General features: G+C 55.3%; 2 protein-coding genes and 1 long non-coding RNA gene across 6 annotated transcripts in view; 2 read left to right on the plus strand and 1 right to left on the minus strand.

Moving 5' to 3' along the window:
- Nucleotides 1-2,755: 2,755 nt before the first annotated feature.
- LOC116445681 (translation initiation factor IF-2-like) lies at nucleotides 2,756-5,900 on the minus strand. Of its 2 annotated transcripts, XM_032112565.1 has the most exons (4): nucleotides 5,722-5,900; nucleotides 4,466-5,188; nucleotides 3,913-4,202; nucleotides 2,756-3,629 (listed from the first exon to the last, which is right to left on the minus strand). In XM_032112565.1, the coding sequence occupies exons 3-4, from the start codon at nucleotides 4,122-4,124 to the stop codon at nucleotides 3,227-3,229; spliced, it is 615 nt and encodes a 204-aa protein (XP_031968456.1). In that variant the 5' UTR covers nucleotides 4,125-4,202; nucleotides 4,466-5,188; nucleotides 5,722-5,900; the 3' UTR covers nucleotides 2,756-3,226. The 2 variants fall into 2 exon arrangements, with proteins under 2 accessions (XP_031968456.1, XP_031968455.1); XM_032112564.1 differs by having other exon boundaries at nucleotides 2,756-4,195.
- Nucleotides 5,111-23,308, plus strand: part of WT1 (WT1 transcription factor) — a 34,940-nt gene continuing 16,742 nt past the window's right edge. Inside the window, exons 1-4 of one of the 3 annotated variants that reach the window (XM_032112563.1) lie at nucleotides 5,111-5,208; nucleotides 11,094-11,216; nucleotides 11,418-11,520; nucleotides 17,576-17,653. In XM_032112563.1, the coding sequence (XP_031968454.1) occupies nucleotides 5,133-5,208; nucleotides 11,094-11,216; nucleotides 11,418-11,520; nucleotides 17,576-17,653 (380 nt within the window). In that variant the 5' untranslated portion in view covers nucleotides 5,111-5,132. Of the gene's footprint in view, nucleotides 5,209-5,919; nucleotides 6,783-11,093; nucleotides 11,217-11,417; nucleotides 11,521-17,575; nucleotides 17,654-23,308 lie in introns of those variants that run through there. The other 2 variants (XM_032112561.1, XM_032112562.1) reach the window with 2 other exon arrangements.
- On the plus strand, nucleotides 6,789-10,167 carry LOC116445682. The gene is made up of 2 exons (XR_004240853.1): nucleotides 6,789-7,096; nucleotides 9,060-10,167. It is a non-coding gene; the product is annotated as an uncharacterized LOC116445682 (long non-coding RNA).

Here is a 23,308-nt window from a genome sequence, read left to right on the forward strand (position 1 = left end):
TCAGTTTCTAAGGAAGCCGAAGGGCTGTGCTGGGGGGCTGGGGGCAGTGGAATGTCTGCCCAGGCTGTGAAGGAGCCGTGGGTGTTGGCTGTGCTGCGCTGCTGGGGCTGGGAGGAGGGACTCACCGTGTTGCAACAGCTCTCCAGCTCCAGCCCTGCCACCCCCTCACAGGTCACAGCACTGACACATCACACAAAGCTGTGCTGCAAAATGCAACCATCTGCCTTGGCTTACCCAAGATCTCCAAGCACTCCACAAATACTGCTGGAGTCCCCCATTGTTCTGGCAAAACTGCTGTCACCCATTCCTCTGGGGTGTGCAGAAGGTACTGAACAGAACCCAGGAGCTTTTTGTTTTGTCTTCTGCTTTAGGCACTAGGCACATTGCCCCCACTGCTTGTCTTCTACACTCACCAGACATCTTCAGGCAGGGGATGTGCTTGGCCTTCCTCACTGCATGGTGCAAGTCCTGGTGGACTGACATCCTCAGGCACTGATTTCAGTGGGAACACTTGCTCAACAGCATTTTTAGTCAAGGGCTTCCATGGATTAATTACTCTAAGGTGTGTAGGATGAGAACAAAACCCAGTGAAAAGGGGTTTAGATCCCCAGCTAAGACAGAGCAGCTGCTGGAGCCCTCTTGTTTTCCACTGAGGACAAGTGGTGAAGAGTGGACCTATGCACAGGGCTGCAAAAGGGAGGTTTGGACTTCGCTTGTGTTGTTAAAGTGTGTTTGTTAAAGAATTAAGTTGATAGATAAAAGGCATGGATGGTTAGTGTTTTGGAAAACGTGCTAAGGCCAATCTGCTGAAGAAACTGGTAGAGGACAATTCGTCTTCTGTCCCTGTCCTGTAATACCCAAGAGTTAGTGAGACCTGAGGCTGTGGGTGCTTTTCCTTACCCATGAGGTACAAGGGATACTGCAGTGTGTCCTCTTCAGCTGGAGCCTTTCTAATTCTTTTGAATGTAGAAATGTTTCGTTTACATTTCCAGTGTGTACCCATGCTCAAAGATGGTGTCCCGGGTGGCTCAAAGAATTCTTTGAAATGGTGTCGATGACAGGTAGTGCTACTGTTGTGTTTCTATATTATTACATTTAGAGTTCAGTGTGCCTTTACAGTGGGATCTGCATTCTATGACCTAAGAGAAATTAATTCCTTAGATCTCAGTTACCTTACACCCATTTACAATGTACGACATTTTAGAATGTTTTTATTTTGTCCTGCCAAAATATTAATTTTATTACTTTCAAAGCCATTAGCGGAAATGCCGAGAACGGACCGTATTACCTAAGAGCTTTTTTATCCCCAAAATTTCTTTTGTATGTAAGTACCAAATACCTATAAAAAACCCCTATGTAATAGTTTTAGCTGCTCCGTAAGTATATCCCACTGTATAGCTAAGACTTTAAAAACGTCACATACTCCAGATCTGGAAGATGTTACTGATACCCAGCTTTCCATGAACTCCTATTCACCAGAACCCCGGCGAGGGCGGGACACACAGGGATGCTTTATGGCCCTATGCAGCTCGGTGATTTATACCGAGCCTCGTCCTAGCAGCGCGCTAATAAATTTCCCGGAGCCCGCGTGGTACCCCGTTCCTGGCCGCAGCCTCGGCGCTGCAGCGGGCATCGCCCGGGGGCGGGCTGGGCACGGCGGCGGCCTCGGGGCCCCGCAGGTGCGGGAGGCGGAGCGGGGCCGCCCCCCGGGTTGAACGCGGGGTCAGGGCCGCCGTTCCGGCGGGGCTGGGCCGGGCCGGGCCGGGCCCATCAATTTCCCGTGCTCGGTGCCTGCGTCCCGGCGCGGCACTAATGCGGAACAAATTGAGACATATCCTCTCCGTAATTAGTTCCAGCGTTTCCAAGATTTACGGTACAATAATGGCCCGAGCCCCGCCGGCCGGCCCCGGCCCGCCGCCGCTGCACGGCGGTCGCGGCGCTGGGGAGGCTGCCCCGGGCCGCGCTGCCCCGGCGGAGCCGGGGAAGAGCCGGGGCGAAGGGAGTCGTACAGGACCCCGCGGGGCTTGGGGCTCCCCGCCGCGCAGCCCCGGTGCGGCTGCTCGCCATCGATGGCTGCTCGCCATCCCCGCGGGGTCCCCGCCTCGGAGGGACCGCAGCGCCCGACCCAGCAGTGCCCCGCTCCCGTCAGCGGAGAGACAGGGAGAGGTCACGCACCTTTGCTTCTCTGTGCATCGAAAACCCCCTCTTTTACCCTCAAAGGATAAACAAAATATCCTCTACGCAGCTCGAAAGAGTTCCAGTGCCCCCGTCAGCCCGGACAGGGAAGACTGGTCCCGCCTTGCCGGCGGCTCCCGGCTCCCGTGGTGCCCGCAGCGCTCGGCAGCGAGAAATGCGGGATTGGGCCCTCCGTGATGAGTTCCTGCCCCTCTGCTCCCCGAGCTCCTGGAGATGCTTCGCAGCTTTATTTCTGCTGCTCTTGGCACTTAAATAATCAAACTCTGATCAGTTACCTGAGTGAAAGGAGACAGATCCCCCTGCGTGCTGTGAGCGGCGTGAGCAGGAGGGGAAGGGCTGGGGATTTATCGCTGTTTCTGTCTGTCTCGCCCACCTCCGAACCGCGGGGGGATCATTTAGGGGTTTAGTAAGAATTACCGGTCCCTTAATTAGTTAGCAAGGCAGAGGGGAACGGAACGGGAAAACGTCGGCTGGGGAGGTGCCGCTGCGGTGCTCAGGTTGAAGCAGGTTCCCGAGCCCGTTTTTCTCGGGATCGAGTGTGACTCTCAGTAGAATCATCCTCCTCCAGCTATTGTTTAATCTTGTAGAGTATGCCTTTGAGCACAATCGAAGATTGAGCATTATCAGGAATTACCGCAGCCATGTAACAGCGGGCAATGAAGCCTCTCAGAGATTTGGATCGGGCCGTGTTTGGAGGGGACAGGGCAAAGTGTTCCGAACCGCCTCGGTCTGGACACTGACAAAGGAGATGCTGTCCCTGAACCGCCATCTCCCTGCCCATTGCTTTCAACTGGGCACCCAAGCCCGGACGCGGGCGCCCGGTGTGCGAGACCTGGAGCGATTTACGCCGGAGTATGACTGGAATCGGGATCGGGATGCCTGGGGAAGAAGCAGACAAATGCTTCCTGCACGGAGGGAACAGCTCCTCTCGGCATGCCGGGCGCCCCCGAGGGGAGCTGCTGCCAGCGCTCCCGGCTTGTGCTAGAGGAGTGCAGCGGGGCGGGAGATTCTTCTCTCTCCCTGGCGCTGGCTAGACGGGAATGGCTGCAGAAATCGGCCCTGGCCGTTTCCCAAAAGTCCTCAGCCCATCCCGAGATAGAAAGGTCCGGGCTTTCCTCCCCCTCCTCAGGCTCCACCGCTGAGGATTTCTCCCGGGGCGCCCCCGGAGTGCGTTCGCGGCGGGCGCGCTCCGTGTTCCGCATGGCTGAGGTGGCCCGGGAGGGCGCAGGTGCCGGCTCTCCGCGCAGCGCAGGGCTGAGCTGAGCTGGCAGCCCCAGAGTCCCCCACCAGCCTCGCCGGGGTTTCTGGCAGCCGCGGGGACGAAGGATGCGCTAATGGCCAAGGGGTCGTCTTGTTTCACTGCTGGAAAGTGCGAGAGGCGAAGATTTGGAAGGACTTCGGCAGTTCTTCCTCCCAGGTGGAATAATGCAGAGCTAAGTGATCAAGAAAACATTTTTTCCCTTTCAAGATGATTTATCAAACTAGGTTATTTCAAGAAAAGAGAAAACTCCCATGCTAGCTCGAAAAATAGCCCACTATGGGAAACGCATTTTCTGTTTGCTCCTAGAGAACTCCAGTTTTCATGGGAAATTAAATACCCCGCCAAAGACTTCCATTCCTGTATGTACGGTGTCCATCGCAGAGCCGGAGATTATAGAATCAATCATAAAATCGTTTAGGTTGTGAAAGACCTTTAAGGTACCGAGTTCAACCAACCTCATGTGTCGGTCCATCACCGAAACGCGCAAAGCCAGCAGCAGCCGCTCTCCCGATCCCGCACCTCCCCGCAGCCCCGCGGGGCCCCTGTGGGTCCCGGGCAGGGGGACACCGCGGTGTGCGGGAGCCCCGGTGCGGCCACAGCGGGAGGCAGAGCGGGAGCAAGCGCCGGAGCCCGCGGTGTCAGCAAGGTCAGCGCGATCCCCCCGCATGGGCACGGGCTGCCTTCACAAGTGCCCTCCGAGGGTGCGTTAGTTTGCCGTGGGCTCTGAAGTGGCACATCCTGTAAACTTAGAGGATGTTTAATGTCGGCAAAGATAATAAACAAATCATTCGCACTTACATTAGACGTAGATTTTTTGCAATAAATAGATGTATGCACCAAAAGAGATATTTTTAAAGGGAATTATCTGAAAATAGTTTGTGAAAAATTAAGTAATTCCACTAATAACAAAATCCGACTGTTATGACTAATTAGTTTTAGGAGAAAATTAAATTCTACTTGGTTACACCAATAAGGGCATATTTTAATTTCTTTTGTTAGAGCATTTACCCTTTGAATCTTAAAACATCTCTTGGCGGCTGGCGATGCTTGCGGTAACCTTTGATGCCTCGGGGGAAAGGAAATCCCGAAGTGTGCATTGTCACCGGGAAGCCAAGGGGCTCGGCGTGTCCTGCGGCAGGTGAACCTTCGCGGCGCCTCTGTCACTGTTGTCGCTGCAGAGGGGGCGAGTATGCGGGCTGAGCGCCGCGGGGGTGTCGCCGGGTGGTGGCCCCGGCGGCGCTTGCGGTGCCACGGTTCCAACAGCGCCCGGCGACAACGCGCAAGGGACAGGGCGGCCTGGCCGGCGCGACCCCGCGCACTCCGCGAGTACCCTGAGCCGGCGGCTGCCCCACGCCTGCTCGTAGAAGCAACACCCCCCAGCCCCGGGTGATTATTCATTAGTAGTTCTGCAGGAAGGCGGCAGGATCCCCCTCCTTGCCTTTGGTGAGAGCGTGTCCTGCCCGCCGCAGGTACCGCCACGTCTCGCGGGTCTCTGCCGCCCGCCCCGGCGCTTCCTGCCTGGACAGCCGGTCTAAGTGGGCTCCCACACTGCCAGAATCACGGCACCCCTCGCTGCCAGGGCCGACCCGAACCCTGCCGTGTCTCCTGGGAGGAAGGACCGCTCGGGGATAACGTGAAAAGTGCCCTCGGGGGCCCTCCGGCCGCCGTGCCCGGGATGGACGCTGAGGAACCGCTGTCCAGGGGGCTGGAAAGGAAAGAGAGACTCCGGGGCTTCCCGGGAGCAGTGCCAGGTGAATCTCTCAAAAGCAGGTTACTCACAGCGCTGCTATCCTCCCCCGCCCGCCCAGCCGCTTCCTTCCCCCTCACACACAGGCAGGACGGAGGGACAGGTCTAAGGCCGGGACACACCGGCCCCGGGCCCCTTGCAAAGGGCGCCCACCCCTCCCCTCGCCGGCGGAGCCCTCGGTACCCCGTCCCGGCCAGCCCTGAGGGACGTGCCCCGGCCCTGCGCCTCCAGGGACAGAGAGCGCCCGGGGTGCGGGGCGGGGCCCCGGGCAGGCAGCCCGCGCCCCGCGGGAGCTCATGGAGACGCAGGTTCCTCCCGTAGCGGGAGAGGCACCTGGAAAGATAGTTTCCCCTCTCAGGAACGGGGTCCGCCCGCCCCGGGTCGTGTCACTTCCCCTGATTCCTGCAAGGGCGGAGGTTTCTCCGCGCGGTCCCCAGGGCCTGCGACCCCGCCGCCCTCGGGAATCTCCACGGTCATGCACGGAGCTGGCGGGGGAAGTCGGCCAGCGCGTACTTACTGGCCACCTGGATCCCTCTCACAGTCCTGCAAGTCTCTCCTAAAGCGGAGGAAAGTTAGGGTGAGATTTAGTGGCGCTTGCACCAGAAGAAGGGTGGGAGTGATGTGTACGGGAGATATATTCTCCCACAGTCACCTCTCCCCCTCCACCCCCGGCTCTCCTGTCTCTCCCCTCCCCCCGCGCGTCTGGTCCGGCTGGGTTCAGCAGAGCGGGCTGGGGGCAGCCCCTCGGCGGAGGTTGTGTGAATGGAGGATCGGCGTGGCTGACTCCTCCTCCCCGGCAAGCGCCTCTATTTGAGCTTTGCAAAGTTGAGGGTGAGCAGGCATCCGAGGTGAGGCGTGCGCGGCGGCTGTGCCCCCCTAGCTCGGGCATTCGTACAGACAGACGTCTACACACGCCCCCCGCACCCTGCCCTGCGCTGTGAGCGGGTGCAAGCCCGGAGGCGATCCTGGAGAACAACCTTTCCCTGTCGCTGTTGCCTGCTCCCGCAGGGCTGGACCCGGGGAGCTGCGTCGCGGAGCAAACTTCCCCCAAAGGGCTGAGCTCGCCAGCCTGGTGCCTGCAGCCGGAGCCGGCCTCCGGCTTGGCGGGCAGGGGCCAGGTGTCTTGGAACAAGTGCGGCCCGGGGGGAGACTGGCTGCCCGGCGGCAGGCAGAAGGTCTGCGAGCAGATGGGCTCCGACGTCCGAGACCTCAACGCGCTGCTGCCCTCCGTGCCCTCCCTGCCGGGCAACAGCAACTGCACCATGCCGGTGAGCACCGCGGCGCAGTGGGCGCCCGTCCTGGACTTTCCCCCGGGGGCCTCCTACGGCTCGTTGGGGCCGCACTCCTTCATCAAGCAAGAGCCGAGCTGGAACGGATCGGACCCGCACGAGGAGCAATACCTGAGCGCCTTCACCGTCCACTTCTCCGGCCAGTTCACGGGCACGGCCGGGGCTTGCCGCTACGGGCCCTTCGGAGCCCCCCCGCCCAGCCAGCCGCCCTCGGGCCAGGCTCGGATGTTCCCCAACGGGCCCTACCTGCCCAACTGCTTGGAGAGCCAGCAAGCGATCCGCAACCAGGGTAAGGGCCGCGCTGCCGGGCGCCCCGGGCTCGGGGGGCGGCCCCCGGAGGCGCCCGCTCAGCCCGGCAGGGCCGCGCCTGATGTAAACACCAAAGCCCAGTCTCTCTCCGCGGCAGCCGAGCCGGGTTAGGCGAGCCAGTCCTCCCTTCCCTCCCTGTGCGGCAGCCACGTCGCTCCCGGGAGTTTTAGGAGCCACGAGTTGCTCGCCCCCCACCCCTCCTGTGGGGCAGCGGATGCAGCGGGCGGCTCTGCCAGGCGGGCTGGAGCCCCCGGCCCCCTCCCCGGGTTGGAGCAGCCTCTCGCCTTCGCAAAGGTTTGTTCGGGCCGGAGACGGCACAAGTCCTGGAATGGAGGTGGGGCCCGTGGCCCGAGACAATTCCCTCTGCATAGCTCGGGGGTGATGGGGTGGTGGCGGGGGTGAACCTCCGAAGTTCCTCCTGAATCCGCAAATCATTGTCCGCACATTAGTGTTTTCAAGCCCCTTGTCAAATTAACCCCGGGAGGGCTGAATACCCCCGCGCTGGAGTGCACAAACAGGGGCGCCTTGTCGTTTCTTGACCGCATCTCCGTGGCCAGGACCGGCTGCGCTGCAACTCCCTGCGGTCCCCGGTGTTCTCATGGCGCTGAGAAGTTCCCGAGGGTTGAACGGCCGGGCAATAGGTCATCCGCGTGTGGCACGGGGATCAGTATCTAACCCTTTTCCTCCCAGCGCCTGCAGTATAAACATTTGCGGGTGCAAACGCGGGGAAGAAGGGAAAAGGGGCCAGCGTGCGGAGAACTTGTATGAGACCTCTCGGTCTTGTTCCCCCTCCTTCAGCTGGCCCCGGAGGGGCGGTGTGTCGTGGTTTGCCCCGCACTGCTCGGCCCCGGGGGAGTTTGACCGAGGGGAGTCGGGCAGCCAAGACCCCGCGACTCGGGGGACGGGGGATCGGCGGAGAGTGCGTGGCCCGGCCGGAGCGGGTTGGGTGGCCGGGGTCTCTGCTTTCAGCATGGCTTTCCCCGCGCCCAGCCCGCGGCTCGGCATTGCTGTGCCCCGCGGGGGCAACCGCGTACCCACAGAGGGGCTGGGACCGACCGTCCCGGGAGGGCCCGGGCGATTCGGGCTGCCGGGCGAGGGGCAGAGCAGAGGCCGAGGCCGGCGGACGCGCTCGGTGCTGGCCGCCGAGGGGTGGCCCGAGGCCCGGGCGATGTTTGCAGCGAGGGGCAGGGGTCGTTCAGCAGCGCGGCCGCACACGGACCTCCCCCGGGCAGTACCGGGTCGCGGTCCCGCTGCCACCGGTCTGCTGCCTTCGGCCCCCGGCCCCTGCCCCCGAGCTCCGCCCGGCGCCGGTCTCCGACGTCTGAAACCGCAGAGCGGGGAGCCAGGGACCGGCTGCCGATTCCGGCTGGGAAAGTGGGCAGCATCCCTGGAGCTGGGGAGAGGCTCGGCCGCGCCGAAGCCCCGGAGCCGCTGCGTGCCCCGCAGGGCCCCAGCTCCAGCTGCGGGACGGGAGAGGCCCAGAGCCCGCAGGGACAGGGACTCTGACGGGGACCTTTGAAAGACATTTGAAAGGATTTTAGACATCTGAGGGGATTTATAATCGCTGAGCGGAAATAGCGACGAGAAAGTGGAGAGAAGGGTGAGGGAAATAAATTCTGCCCTGAGTTAGCGAGGGACAAAATAGCTGCGACCCCGCGCCATCCTGACGCCCCTGTTTGACCACCCCGAAGAGGAACGGAGCCTTTAACGCCCCAACACACGGAGCCCAGGCTGGGCTTTCCTCGGGCCCGGCGCCCCGCGGGCCGTGCTCGGCCTGCGGCACCCCCATGGCAGCACACACCCGCACACACCCGCACACACCCGCACAAACCCGCACAAACCCGCACCTGTGCGGGCCCGAGAGCCGGGGCCAGCGCACTGACCCCTGCGCACATGCCCGAGGATGAGGCCCTGCAGGAGCCTGGGGACGGCGCCGTGGCGGGCAGCAGGGACCGTGTCCCGGCTCCCTCCCGTGCTCCGCCAGGCCGGGCTGCCTCGCCGCGGAGCGGGGGGGTCCCTTCGGCTCGGGGCTGCCTCCCAGCACGTGTAGGACTGGGGCTTAGCCACAGCTATTTTCGGTGACAGGCAGAGAGAGGACTCCTTCGCCAAGGAGGAATTCGGCAAAGGGTGTTTGCTGCTTTTTTTTTTTTTTTTTTTTTTTTTTTTTTTTTTTTTTTTTGTGTGTGTGTGTGTGTATGGATGAAATGTTCTTGATTTGGCTCTTTTCAAGGTTGAACTCTTTTTTTTTTTTTTTTAGACGGTTCCTCCGACCGTGGGAAAGACGCTACCTTGGCTCTGCGATGACATTTCTGCCAAGTCTGGGATGGGGTGGGGGGTAGGAAACTAAGGCTTTGAAACCTCTGCCCAATTTTCCTCTTCTCGTCTGCCTGCCTCTTTCATCCAGCTGGGCTCCTCCAACAACTGGATGCCTCCAGCGGGCCCAGTTTTCCAGCAGATGTACAACTTTCAATTATTTTCAGCACATTTTAATCAGGCCTAGTTCTGATAACGCCCTAATTAAAGAGACCTCACTATCGGCAGCTCGGTTCAGAACTCAACTTTCTTATCACATTCCTGAAGCTTTGGGTCAGGCAACACCGGAAAATGCGGCCAAAACCTCGTCCTGCTCCGTGCTGAGTTTTGAAGGTCACCGAAACTCTGTGGCGGGCCAAAAGTAACGTAGAAAGTGTCAGTGTTTTCTGAAAGTTAAAAAAGAGACAGAGGGAAACGGGGAAAAGGGAGTTGTAGGTTGAGCCTCTACCCTGAGGGCTGAGGGAGGAGATAAGGAGCGAGAAACAGCTGTGGGATGGGAGCCCGTAAGGTACCGGCCTGTCAACGCTGCTCGCGTCGCCGCGAAAGGAGCTCTGCTCGTAGGGTCAGGGGGATGTGAGGGACACTTGGCCAGGAACAAGCCAGTCCCACTCCTATCCAAGCCCCTCATTCTCAGGGCCGACTTAAAACCACTGCGAAGGTGAAGGTTTTAAAGCCTTCTAGAATATTTTCACTCCTCCCGTCGCTCCCTCCGTTTCTCCCGCTCAGCCGCGCAGGTTAATGAAGTCCTGTCATGTCGCTGGACCCAGCCTGTCTGCAGAGAGACTAAAACGGAGAAGCAACATTCAAATCCCTTTGCTGCCTCTCCGTTTTATTCTCTCTGAAACCCGCTGTGATTACGGATCGTTGGTGAAGCAGAGACCTGCCCAGCGCCGAGCACCCGGCACCGAACGGGAACTGAGACAGGCGCCTGAAAACAGCCCCGAGTGCTCCCTCTCGACTGACAAAATCACTCTCCAGCCACACGCCCCATCCAGACGGGTCTTTGAGGGATGCCCGTGCTGGAATAAGCGGGTTAAGGGAGAGGAGTGTGAGGGAGGAAGCGCTCGTAGTGCCTTTGGTTTCTCTCCCCCAGCCCGCGTCGGACTTTTTGTTTTGTTTTGTTGGGTTTTTGTTTTGGTTGAGGTTTTTTGTTTTGTTTGGTTTTGGTTTTTTTTAAGAGTGACTCTCGGAGGAGCTTGGTTCTCGGGGTAAATGCTGATGAGCCGAGAAGCCTCTGAGATAATATTACTTTGTAATTACTTTTTTAGCTGAAGTTGTTTAGCCAGCTCCAAGTCATTAATGAAAGTTGGTGTCCAAGCACCTGATTTACGATTCCGTGCTGGCCCGGGGTCAGCAGAGGTGGTCTCTTTCCATCTGAATCTGCTCGGTGTAGGAAACAAAATAGGCTGTTTATTATTTTGGAGAGCAATTTTCGCTGAAAGGAGGAGTTTTATTTTTGCACGTAACATTCCGCCTCTTTATTGCAGACTCTTCAGAAAGCTGCTCCTAACAAAATAAAAAAGGCGCAAGATTAAAGGGTAACTTCTAAATGGGAAGCGCCAGATGAGTACACTGAGCAGATGGGAATCTTCCTCTTTTAATATGAGCAACAATTAATGAAAACATTCTTTTTATTACCGAAGCCGATCTGTTCTCTTTAAACACGAACAAGACTTCCGACTTTCCGCCCCTCGGCCCGGGCTGGGCTCGGCTCTCCCCGCAGAGCGCTGCGCCCGCAGCCTTGCGATGTGCGAGTGCCAAGGGGGGCGGTGGCAGAGGGGACGGAGGGGCTCAGGGCGTCTGGCCCGGTCCTTTTCCTCAGCGTGGGCAGCCGCCCCGCGGGGGATCAGCGAGGTGCGGCAAACGCGAAGCGTTTCGAGCCCTGGGCGGTGCGTGGCCGTGGGTCCCCCTCGCTCGCTGTCCGCTCTGAGGGGCTTGGAGGAGGCTCCTGCTAATCCCGCTGCGCTCTCTCCGGCAGGTTACAGCACCGTGGCCTTTGACGGGACCCCCAGCTACGGCCACACGCCGTCCCACCCCGCCGCTCAGTTCACCAACCACTCCTTCAAACACGAGGACCCCATCAGCCAGCAGCCCTCCCTAGGTAATTCCTGCCTCCGCGGGGCCTGCATCGAAGGGCTCTTTCGGGCGGCTGGCAATCCGCAGGGACCGGCCCCAAGCCCCAGCAGGCCTGGCACAGAGCTGGAGCTGCCCGGACGGGGCCCTGGAGCCCCCGTTCAGCTCAGGGCAAGTGGAGGGGCGGCCGCTCGCCCCACGGGTTAACTCTGTGCTGCTCTCTCCGCAGGGGACCAGCAGTACTCGGTGCCTCCCCCGGTGTACGGCTGTCACACCCCGACCGACAGCTGCACGGGCAGTCAGGCTCTGCTCCTCCGGACGCCCTACAACAGGTACCTCCGCCGGCAGGGAGCTTTGCCTGCCCTCCTTGTGCGCGGGTTGTTGCTGGGACGCGGTCTCTCCCCCGCATGCCGTTCAAACCTCTTCTCCTCTTTGCAAAGAAACAGATTTATTCTTTCCCTACAAAAAAAAAAAAAAAAAAAAAAAAAAAAGATTCACAAGTAAAAACCAAACCACAGCAAGGCGAAACCCCCAACTCTTCCCAAACAAACAAACAATACCCCAACAAAAACAAAGAAACCAACCAAAAAAAAAAAAAAACAAAACAACATCCCCAAACCCCACAAAACGAAAAAAAGACGCCGCGCCTTCCGTCGCGGGTTCCGCTATGTCTCGGAGGTTTCCCGGGCCGGTTCGCCCTCCCGAGCCGGGGTTGGCGGTGGCGGCGGCGCCGCTCGGCTCTGGCAGAGCATCCCGGCGGGATCGGGCACGGCGCGGCCGGCTCGGGGGAGCCGCGCTCCGGCAGCAGGTGCCGGCCGCCTCTGGGAAAAGGGAGCCGGGCTGCCCGCTCTCCTTGGGCCTGTCCCGTAGCTCACCGGTGCGCCGAATTTGGGGTTTGCTCTTAACCGCAGCGGGAGGAAGTGCTTGGGGCAGCCCAGCTGAGCCCCAGGCTGCAGGGCCCCGCGCCTCCACTCCGGTCCCGGCTCTGAGAGTCCCCGCAGCCCCGGAGCTCTTCCCCGAGGCCGGGAAGGTGTGGGAGCTCTGGCTGGTGAGCAGCAGCGATGGGCAGAGCGCGGTACAGGCAATTAAAACTCAGCTCCGTCCAAGGGCTTCGTCTTGCAGGCCAAGAGCCGTTCCGATGACTCCCAGGAGTGATAGGAACTGGCCTGCAGGGAGGTTATTTATTGAAATCGGGGCAATAAACCTATCGGATTTCCTTGCTGGGAGAAAGGTGCGTCTGGAGCTTTGCTGCAAGCAACGAAATCCTTTTGCCAACAGACGGGCCCGTGGCAAGCGCAGCTTCGCGGTTTTTTTTCAGTCTGGCATGGGGGCTGGGCGTTGGAGTTTTACAACGTGTTTAGTGAGTAAAAAAAGTTCCCCAAAATTTATTCTTCAACTTTTTGTGAACTTGGAGCCAGTCCTGTATCTCGGAGTTGCTAAGTAACTCTCGCACACAAAACAATATGCCTCTGCGAAGGAAGCCGCGAGCGGCTCCTCTTGTAGGCCGGTTATATCATCTCAGATTAATCGACACTGGACGTGAGACAACAAAATTCTGTCACTTCCAGAAGCCACTTCGCTAATGAACGTGAGTTGACGTCAAGGGAAGGAGGGAATGAGGTAATGAAGGAAGGAAAGAAGCCTATCCAGAGAGATTAGTTTGCAGAATAATTGGCGGGGCGAACTCCTGCTCTGAAGTGACAGAGATTGCTCGCCGCGCAGGGAAATCTATAAATATGGTTTGGAGGAGGCTTGGGGAGGGCAGCTCCGAGCGGCCGCGGGCAGCCGCCTCCTTCCCCAGTCGCCCCGGGGCTCGTCCTCGCCCCGCTCCTGGAAGCGGCAGCACCTGGAGGTGTGATTCCGATAGGAGAATGCTGATAGTGTCGAGAGCTCTATCTTCCATGTGCCTCCACGAGGCAGCGTCGGGCAGGGGGTGAGCACAGAGGTCACCGCCCTAACGCGGCCACCTCCCGCCCAGCGCTTCGGGACCCGCGAGTGGCCAGCGCTGCGTGCGCGACGGGGACCGATTTCCTCCCGACCTTCCTCCCGATCCTGCCCTGCTCCCTGGGAGGTTTACGGCTTACTCCAGTAAGATAAGGATTTAAGCCTTTAAACCTCACAGGAGCCAATGCTGATGTGTGGGGGTGTAAGTGAGGCAGAGCTTGCTCCCCGCCGAGGGCAGCCCCAGCTGCACAAAGCCTGCTCCCGCATCGAGGCCCGCACAGGTGGCTGAGCTCGGCGCGGCCTCTCCTTGTATCCTACCGAACACGTTCAAAACCGCCTCGCAAGTGCGGTCAAAAAAGTGGGTGAGTCGTTGCAGTACAGAAACGGGCGGGACTCATTTGCCACATCGCCAACGCCCTGAAAACGACCTCACTGTCCTTATCCATATTTATCTTGATTTGGCAAAATCGTGATTTTTTTTCCTCCCAAGACCGTCTTTATTCCGCTGCTTCTTCTCGAAGATTTCTTTTGGTTTTCGCAGTCCAGGCCAGGTTCGACAGCTCTGCTTTGTCAAGTGATTGCTCGGTCGCCGCCCCCGAGTGCTGGGGCTGGCGACCCTGCCCAAGCCTGCTGCGCGCCTCCCTGCGCACATGGCGCCCGCTGCGCGGAGTGCGCAGCAAGCGCTCAGGGGATGGTGCTCAGCCCCGGAATGGGGGGTTTGCCGTTCTTCCCACTGGCCGGGGACAGCGGGCGCTCCCGTTCTCCTTTAGCAGTGGAGGGGGGGATGTGGTGGAAGAGACGAGTTCGGGAACGGGAGGTGTTGTCGCCTCTGTCCCCGGCGGGATGCGGTGGCCGGTGTTCCCCCGCACCGTCTTTTCTCGGCGTGTCCCGGGACGCCCGAGCAGCGCTGGTTTGTGGTCCCTCGCCCACTCACCCCCGCCGAGGCTCCACCTTGCAGCGCCTTACAGGGGCGGCCATCCCTCCGTCACCCCCGTCCCGGATCCGCCGCGTCCAACAGGACCCGAGGGGTGATGCTTCGGCGGGCGGAGGTGGAGCGAGAGAGCAGAGGGAAAGGATGCAGAGGGAGTCACCTCCACCTGATGCTCCCACTTCCCCCTTCCCCCTCCATCTCTCCAGCTGGGTGCGAGGGACCCTCCCGGCTCCCCCTCTCTCCGCGGAGCGCGGCCCCAGCATGGCCCGCGGGGAGCCGGGCCGGGTCGCGAGTGAGCGTGGGCAGGAGGGTCCCTCCGCCAGGACAGCTCCCGGCCCGGCTGCTTCCAGCCCGTCTACAGTGCGGAGGCACTCAGGGCTCAAGAGGCTCGCCTTCTCTCCCGTACCGAGGCAAAGTCGGGAAGAAAGAAATGGTTGAAAGATCGTAATTCTTAGGCCGAAAGCAAAACTATCTCTGAAATCTCTCGCCTCGGCCGCTACTTGCTCTCTGTTTAGAGCGTGGCCCGCTGCGCTGCCAAGGAGCCCCGCGCCTGTGGCTGGTAGCTGGACACGGATGACAAACCCGCGCAGACCGTAAGCGTGCGGTTGTGGGTCCATTAAAATGGTGATGCGAACTTTTCTACCTCGCACTGTTTAACGTAGTAAACATGCTCGATGTTGAAAATTTACTGTGAGTCACACTTGCAAAGACTTTAAAAGTGGAGGAGTCTCGGTTCAGATTATAGCTCTTTCTGTGCAGAGGTCAAGAACTCGGTAATACTGCAGTGCAGGCCAAAACAAACTCTATATGATCTACTACTGGTTTCCTTTTAAGTTCCCTTTTTGCTCAGTGTTGACTTCCTTTTATTCCACTCCAACTTACATTAATCCCTGTTGTAGAAATGTTTCCCCCCCTTCCTCTCGTTTCTCTTAAAAAGCATCTTTGTAATGAAAATAAGTTATTTTTAGTGTCTTCTTTGTGGCCGCTCGAAGGGCCAAGGATTCAGATTGGAATCAGTGCAGGCATATCCCTGGAGACCTCGCTTTCCTCCTCCTCATTCAAACCCCATCCAAAGCCGAGATTTTGAGCGGAGTTGTTGATTCCATGAGATCATCTCACGGTACTGTCAATAATAAACCATGGCGAGGCGTCAATGGCGTTAGGGACGTCCTGTTCTCTGTCACGTCAGATGCAAGATGTTCAATCCGAGCCCGTGCCAGGTGGCCCCCGGGAAAGCGGCAGACGGCGAGGCCGTTCTTATCTTCGGGCTTAAGGGGCGCGAAGCCCGGCGGTGCCCACCTGCCTCCCGCCCAGGGCCGATTTACCCAAAGCTCCGGCAATCCCGGCTTTTTCGAGATGAAAACCTCGCAGCTCCGTGGCTCAGCACAGGAAAGAAATGTCTCCCCTTGGCCGCTGCCGGCCGCAGAGATCGCACACACCCCACCTACAGCCCGTGGGAGGGGGTGCGGGTGCCGCTCCGTGGACATCCCGGTGCCCGGGTATGGCCCACCCGGGGCGGGCCGAGAGTCTGAAACGCGGCCCCGCTCGGCTTTGGCGCCGGGGGGCGGCCCGGGCTGGTGCGGGGTCCGAGGCCGCGCACCTGCTCCCCCCACAGTCATTCCCCGGCTCCAGCCCCCCGCAGCAGGAGGACAAGGGGGGGCGAGGGCTGAGGGTCTCTCCTGGGGGGCCGCGCTCAGGAGACACCAAACGGGGCAGAGCGGGGTTTAGCGCAAGCAGCGGAGTTCCGCTCCCAGCCCTCTCCCAGCGCTTTCCACGACGCCCAGCCTGCCCGAAAGCCGCTCGGGGCTCCCTTCGGAGGCTAAAGCCAGCTCGGGCTCCGGCGTCGAGCCGCTGCCGGCGCTGCAGAGCCCGGAGCGGGGCGCGGCCGGACCGCGGGGAGCGCAGCGGGAGCTGTGGCCGGGCGGGCACCGGGGAGCGGCGGCGGCGCCGGGGCGCGGGCACCGCGCTGCTCCCGGGGCGCCTCGTCTTGGACACTGTCACCCAAGGGCGGCAGGGAATACAGTGGCTGCGAGCTGTGACAAGATGAATAAGTGTATTGCTTTATGAAAAAGCAAAGGAGGGGAAAAAGTGGATATTGTGGGGGAGGCTCTTATAAATGAACTGTCAAGCGAAAGAAAGTTAAAGGGAAATCTCCTGCTGTAAATGCATCGGGCGGGCACTTCTAATAAAAATCAGGGTCCTGGAGGAATTAATTACAGCAGCATTACAGGAAGAATTCGTGGAATTGCAAAACGTAGTTGGCACAGACCAGCACGGACTGCTATTGCAAATGGGGAAACTGCAGGAGAGTTTAACAATTCCTGAGCTGATATGCAGGACATTGTAGTAGCATAATAGCACTTCAGACACACTAATGAATAATAGTGTCCAGTGATACTGACAAATGATATTACGCATACTTCGAGATTGAAGTCACTTAATTTGTTTTTATATGCAAAAGCTTCCCACTGGAATCTGGCTTTTTTAGGTCTCTTCTACCAGCAAAGAAGTAAAAAAAAAAAAAAAAAAAAAACGAAAAAAAAAAAACTAAAAAAAAAAGTAAAAAAAATACCCTCTTCTAATAACAAAATGGTATAAATTCACCGCGTAAATCCAGCGAGTTTAGGTGTAATTAATCAGCGGGGAGATTTGCGTTTGTTGTGAGCGGCGGTTCCCCGGCATCAATCACAGCGCCCTGCTGAAGAGCCGGGGGCTCCCGCCTCGCCCCCCCTCCCGCGCTCTCCAGGGCGGCGGGAGCTGCGCTGCGGGGAGACCCCGGGCCGGGGGAGCCTCCTCGGCCCCGTGGGGACCTGCCCTGCCGGGAGAGCGCTCCCGGGGCTCCGTGGGGCTCCGTGCCCGCCTCCCGCCGCCCCTCACCGCGGCCGCGCTGCCCGGGTTTGGCGCTCCGAGCGGAGCCGGGGAAGCCGCGGCTGCAGCCGCCACCGGGCTGCCTTCGGTGTGCACCGGCGGGGAAAGAGCCTGCTCCAGCGGTGAGCTTCCTTTATCGCCCAGCCACTCAATTTTTCTCCTGCTTGTCAAGCCCCTCTATGTAGCAACATCCATCACGAGTCACGATAGCTGTTTCACTCCATTACCCACGTGGTCTCTCACACTCCTGCTTAAAACAGTTAACAGATTTGACTTTTTAAAACAAGCAATCCTTTGCGTTACCCCGCCGGGCAGCTTATATTCGTTTCATTCATTTCAGTGTGTCAATATCGGATATTATTTTTCGGGAAGGAAAAAGTTTTATGTTTCCATTTCCAGCTCTTCACAAATCGTCAGGCTTGCAGATTCAAAGTGACTTTTCGATCCACAGATTTTCTTTTCTTTTATTTCCTTTCATTTTTAAAAATTCATAATGTGTCGTTAAAATGGATTATATAAAATACATCCACTTTCTACTGTTATATATATAAAACAAATGACAAAGAAATTGTTGATATTCTGATGTTTTGTTTTTTATATGATAGCTGTAATTTTAGTTCTAATTCTACATCTTTTCACAACAGTGACAATTTATACCAAATGACCTCACAGCTTGAATGCATGACATGGAACCAAATGAACTTGGGATCCACACTGAAAGGGTAAGGAGCTTTGTTCTCTTCTAAATTGTGGCCCTACTGTAGCTACATTACTGAGCTAACTTTATCTTGGATTTCATGACTAGAATGCGGTTACTTGCACAAAAAAATAATACTGTCCGGTCCCGAGAGTGCCTCATCACCTGGCTGTAGCTTGCCGTGTTTTTGACGATCCTTGCCCCGGCCTGGGCTGAGGGATGGGGTGCTGACTGGCCGTGCCCACGGAGCCCAGCGCTGGGTGTGTCAGAGGCTCCGGTGCACCGGGCAGGGCAGGGCAGGGCTGGCCTGTGCCCGGTCCCGGTGCCTGGGCCAGCTCCCGGTGCCTGGGCCTCTCCTGGAGGGGCAGCCGCGGCCCCTTCGTTCTTTCCCCCTTGAGCCGTCTCCCCTTCCTACCATCCCTCTTCCCTTTCCCTGCCTTCTCCAGGCCCTGCGTCCTGTGTCCCGGCCCGGCCGCCTCCCGGCTTCCTTCCTCCTGGCCATTGTCGCCCTCCCACCTGCCGGGAAGAGGCTCCGGCCCGCCTCCCCCGCGGGGCTTCCTGCGGCCGGGCGGGCAGGAAGGCTCCGAGGCGCCGCGGGGCCCCGCCGGGGTGGCGGCCGCTGCAGGGCGGGCAGCGCTCCCGTGCCGCTGCCTCCCTCTCCACACCCTCTGTGCCCCCATCGGTTCTGCCAGGGCTGGGGAGCCTCCAGTGCGCCCGGAGGCCGGAGGGGATGCAGCGCTACCGCATCCTCGCCTCGGTTCATCCACGGCCGCTGCCATGAGCGACAGAGCTACTTTTGATCTCAGCCAAGGGAAAGCCACAGATTGCCCGCTCTGCTCAGAGCAGATGATTCACTGCTCTGAGGAGATAATTGGCTCTGAAAACTCCCCCACCGAAGGCAGGTATTGCCAACTTTGAGATGTTCTCAGTGTCTAAGCGTGTGCAGTCTCAAGGGAACAGCAGGAGGGGCTGATAAAAGCCTGCACAGATCTGTGCTTTCATGTAGTTGTCCACAGATGCGAAAATCTTGTTGAAGGTGGACTTTTTGTACAGGGCTGTACTGCGATAAAGGAAAAAAATATTATGGGGTCTCTTTGTAGCTCATTCACAAATGGTGTTTGAAGGTTAGAGGGAGAAGATAGTAGCATAGTAAACTATTTGTAGTGAAGTGAATGAGGGAATTGAACCTGAAGAAATCCGTCAAGGAGCTTTCTTCTGGGTAGAGAAGATCCCAAAATCCTACAGTTGTGTATAGTTCACTGTCTTTGCTCCCAATCCCCTCTTTTTAAAGGCTGTTTCCTACTTTTCTTTCATAAGTCTTTTTGATTTCCTCTTTAAACTGTACCCTTTAAAGATCAGTCATTGCAATATTAGACACTGTTTTGTCTCTTCTGAAGAAAATATCCTGCAAAATGGAGAAACACATCAACCTTGACCGAGGTCCAAGTTATTAAAGCAAGGAAGAGGTTATTCTTTGGGGAACTCAGTGAAAAAAAAAGTCACAATAGAAATATTAAAGGAGCACTGAACAAAATAAATGGTTTCTTACTTGTCCAGGAGTCACACTGTTAGCAGTGTAAAGTATGTGACCTAGGATGCATGAAAAGAGGAAAAATCAAGATGAATGATCTATGGTAAAACAAAGCTCAAAGTTTTGGTATAGGCCAAGATTGTAGAATCTGTGGAAAATCAGTGCTAGACATAGCCTCATCACTAGTAATATGAGCCAAAATAGTTATCTGTCTTTTCTGGCTGAGAGTTACAATACACAGTACCTCCAATCTCAGTTGCCATGAACATAAGGTATTCTTCCCAAGATTTACATCTTTAAAATATATGAACTGTTCATAAGTGATTCCCAGGCATTTAGTGTTTCAGATGCTTTTCTCAATCTTGTAGCTGTAATTTAAGAATTTTGGAGTCCATCTCCCTGTTGAAATATGGAGCTTCTAGATTCTATCCAATGATGACTGTCCCTGTTTAGCTCCTTGCCTTCAGTTCTTCCCAGCACTTCTTCTTGGCTTCAGTGAGACTTTTGCACATTATAAGAAGGAAGAAAACGTTGCCAGTAAGTTCTGCAAATAGTTAGAGAACTCTACAGTTACATAAAACTTACAGGTCATACACTTTATACTTGACAGCAGACCAGGTCAGTAGCTTGCTTTTCTGGGTTCATGATGAAATGAAGCTTTTGCAGTGCAATTTAGGTAGAGTTAGTTGGCAGTTTCTATGCTGAAGTTGTCTGGCAGTTTATCTGAGAGCATTCTGGTTCTAGCTCTTTACAGTCTTGCCAATATTTGAGTGATCAGCCCCAGAATCTCCTCAAACCAGATTAAAAGTTTGAAATTGGGCAAGGGATACTGTCAGGTAGCCAAAGCTGTGTCCTTTTCAGTCGTTGTGAAAATCATTCCCATTGAGTTGCAAGCTTATGAACAGCCCTCTTTGTGTGTCATCAGCAGCAAGAACGTGGCATCTAAACTCTTCAATGATTTTATCTGCTCAGAGCCTTCTTCAGCCCATGGCTTTAAGGCCATGGAAGACTGTTTTTCCTGAATGCTTTTTCCTTCACGGATATTTTAATATTGGATATTGGAACTGGGGGCAAGAAGTTTCTACGTATCAGTGGAGTTTGGTCTCTGAGTGCTGTCAGTGGGCGTAAGCCTTAGGAATCTGTGGAAGGCATGGCCTGAGACACAGGCAGAGGTGGGCAGGCTGTAAAAGGTATGGAACAGAGATCTTGGCCAGCCATTGCTAAATGGTGAAGAGAGACATCTGAAGTGAACTGAAATGTTGTCTTCTGCCAGAGTACAGCACTGTGATGGACTGGTAGGGGAAGGGGAGAGAGGTGTTAACAGGGAAGCAGAGAGAAAAAGCTGCAGCCACGAGTTCTAGGTGTTTCTACTTGCTGGCAAACCAAAAGGTGTCTGATGGCCCAAGATGAGCTTCCCTCTGCCAAGAGTTGTCCCTGGAGAAGAAGACAGCCCATTACTGCTGCCATACAGTCCAAGTGCCTGAATTTGCGTTTTAGATTTTCACTTGGGTTCAATTCCAAATTGATGCAGCTCTGATTGAGCTCAAGTTGCTCTTGCAACACATGTGAGGGAAGAGCAGTGCCTTGTGAGCTCATGTGTGTTAATTGTGTTGCTTGTTTGTCCAGGGCCCCCTCTCTGTCACCTTCTGAACTTTGGGTGGACCAGAGGGAGGGCTGGCTTGTCTACGAGCTGTCACACAAACTGGCAGCTTCTAGAATCTGAAAGGAAAGCTTCACTGTTAAGGCAGTGAACCTCACTATGGGACTGGATTTTATCTCCTCAGGCTGTTTGCTGATGATTTGTTCTTCATTTTGTGGTATTTTGTTTGGAGCTGCTGGGATCAGATTTATTCTGTTGCAGGAAACTCAGTGGGTCCCAGGCATCTCAAAATGCACGTTCCACATTAGTGGACACTTTTGCCATTGGTTTCTGTCCTTCATATTTTTGTGTTGCTTTTTCATTTGTCCAGTATGAAAAACACTGCCTCCTTCCACAGCAGTTCTAGAGGTAGCCCTCAGGACGATAAAACCCTCCTTTATATTTTGATGAGTTAAGTGTAAAAGTGGCACAGAAATAACTGATACCAAACAGGAAACTATACAGCATGGTAGACAAGAAGTGTGGCTACATTGCCCACAGCAAGACTCAATGATCCATATTTCTGGCAGTCTTCTGAAATCTGGCATAGAACCAGACAGTATTTTGGTTTTCCTCTTTTGGTTTTGCTTGGATGTTAAACACTCAGCATGTTCCATGGAAATTGGTATTTATTGCTGTTTTCTCAGGCTCACTGTAAGGAATATTAGGTATGATCTCTGTAGAACACTATTAAAACATCTAAAACAAGGCAGTGAAAACCTTTCTTGTTTAGGAGTGGTTTGTAAAGGTTTTTCTGTTTAGCTTTTGTGGTTTTTTAGTAAAATTTGGGGGTGCAAAAATTCCTACTTGGGTTCAGTTCTGCAATCAAGATGAGGTGGAAATTAGCAATAAGCTACTGTCTCTGATACGGAATTTATCCTTTCCCACCGATAACTGATGGTCTCGTTTTGAAGGGAAGGGTTTGGGGAAATCCTGATTCCACTCAGGTCAATGGTAAAAAACCCCAAACCAAAGATGGACTATTGAAGTCAGAAACACAGAGGTCCCCTGAAGATCTAGAGCCTTCCTCTCATCAACCAGCTGATTCTCTCACTGAGGATGGCAGAAGGACTCAAATCTGTGAAATCATACTTTTAAGTATTCCTTTGCCTTGGAAAGGACAGATAAAAATGCAGCTTCATACTCCACCCTCCATAATAGTATTAGACAAAAACCAGGCAGAAACAGGATCTTCTATATAACTAATCAGGATCTTTTTGCTGTCTCCATACATATTTTTCCCAGGGTGCTAGGATGGTAAATATTTTAGCAGAGGGAATTAACTCTACTTCTCTTCCTTTATGTTCTGTTATCAACAGGACTAGCCCACACCCTCACTTTGCCTCATTTTTGGCTCTGTTTCTAAACCCTAAAATTCCTGTTCCTGCGTTGAAACACAATTAAATTGAAGCTTAATGTGGTGCCTGTTTTATGTAATCTTGCTTTCTGGCTTTTTTTATTCTTCCAAGTCTGAATCTCATGAATCAATGTGTATTCACGTTTCATCTGAAATTTTCTAGCTCTCCTCAGTGTGCCCTAAAGCTTCCCTTTTTTGGTTTATGAAATAATAATAAAAAGCTTAACTCTTCAGATTAAGTTGTAACTGCTTTATACATTAGACAGGCGATTTCAGTTTTACAAAGTAAAAATGGTGTGAGAGAGAAATTGCAGCTTGATTATTTTTAAAAAATATTCAGATTAGAATGTCATCTTTTATGGGTTTTTTCTTTATAACCACTTAGATTGATACAACTCTCTAAAGCTGCTCTGTTTTTCATCACACATTCTCATCTGTAAACCCTTCATTTTTATTAATCTCTGTACAATCTGTACAACTCTGAGATTAATCATTTTAAAAGAGCTACTCTGCGAGTGTTAAGGATTTGCTGGGCTAATGGTAAACGCAAGTGCTCCTAAATACTCTACAGCACAGAGCTCTTCCTTTGTAAGTATCAGCCTTTGTTTCCCAGTTATCTAGAATTACACTTTATGGCTGTGTTTCCAGGTCTGGCTGTCTAGATCCAGAGAACGAAATACACTGAGTCCTTTTTTCACCAGCTAACCCAAACTCTAAGTATTTGTAGTCCATTTCTGCCTTTGAGCAGTTCCGATTGAAGCTAAAGGGAGTTGTATATTTACAAATAAAAGCAGAGCTGGACTGTGAGGCCAAATCCTTCAGTCCTTGCTGAAACAAAAATTTGTGTCGGATCCTGGCAGGCCAGTTTGTCTGCATCTGGTCTCACTTAGTTTTGAGTTCTTTTAGGAGCTATGGAGGGATCAGTCTAGTGTCTCTCCTAAGTGTGACTCTGGGCCTCACTGGGGATTTTTCTGGATTTTTCTTCTTCTTTGGTTAATTCAGCTGTTTGCTCCCTGATTATTCCACTGGTTTTAGCTGGATTTCTGCTGGGACTGCTGAGCCCCCGGAGCCCAGCGTAGGAGCTGTGGATGGGCTTGCAGCCCACTCAGAGTGCACTTGCAACAGGGCAGTGAGTGGCTCCCTTGGCACTCCT

The sequence above is a fragment of the Corvus moneduloides genome, chromosome 6 (assembly GCF_009650955.1).
Source record: "Corvus moneduloides isolate bCorMon1 chromosome 6, bCorMon1.pri, whole genome shotgun sequence".
Lineage (NCBI taxonomy): Eukaryota > Metazoa > Chordata > Aves > Passeriformes > Corvidae > Corvus > Corvus moneduloides.

Coding starts and splice junctions, on each gene's coding strand:
- LOC116445681 (XM_032112564.1), bottom strand. CDS start 4,855: ATGAATAATCACCCGGGGCTGGGGGGTGTTGCTTCTACGAGCAGGCGT. Junction 4,196..4,465: donor GATGTTTTAAGATTCAAAGG/GTAAATGCTCTA, acceptor CTAAGTTTACAG/GATGTGCCACTTCAGAGCCC.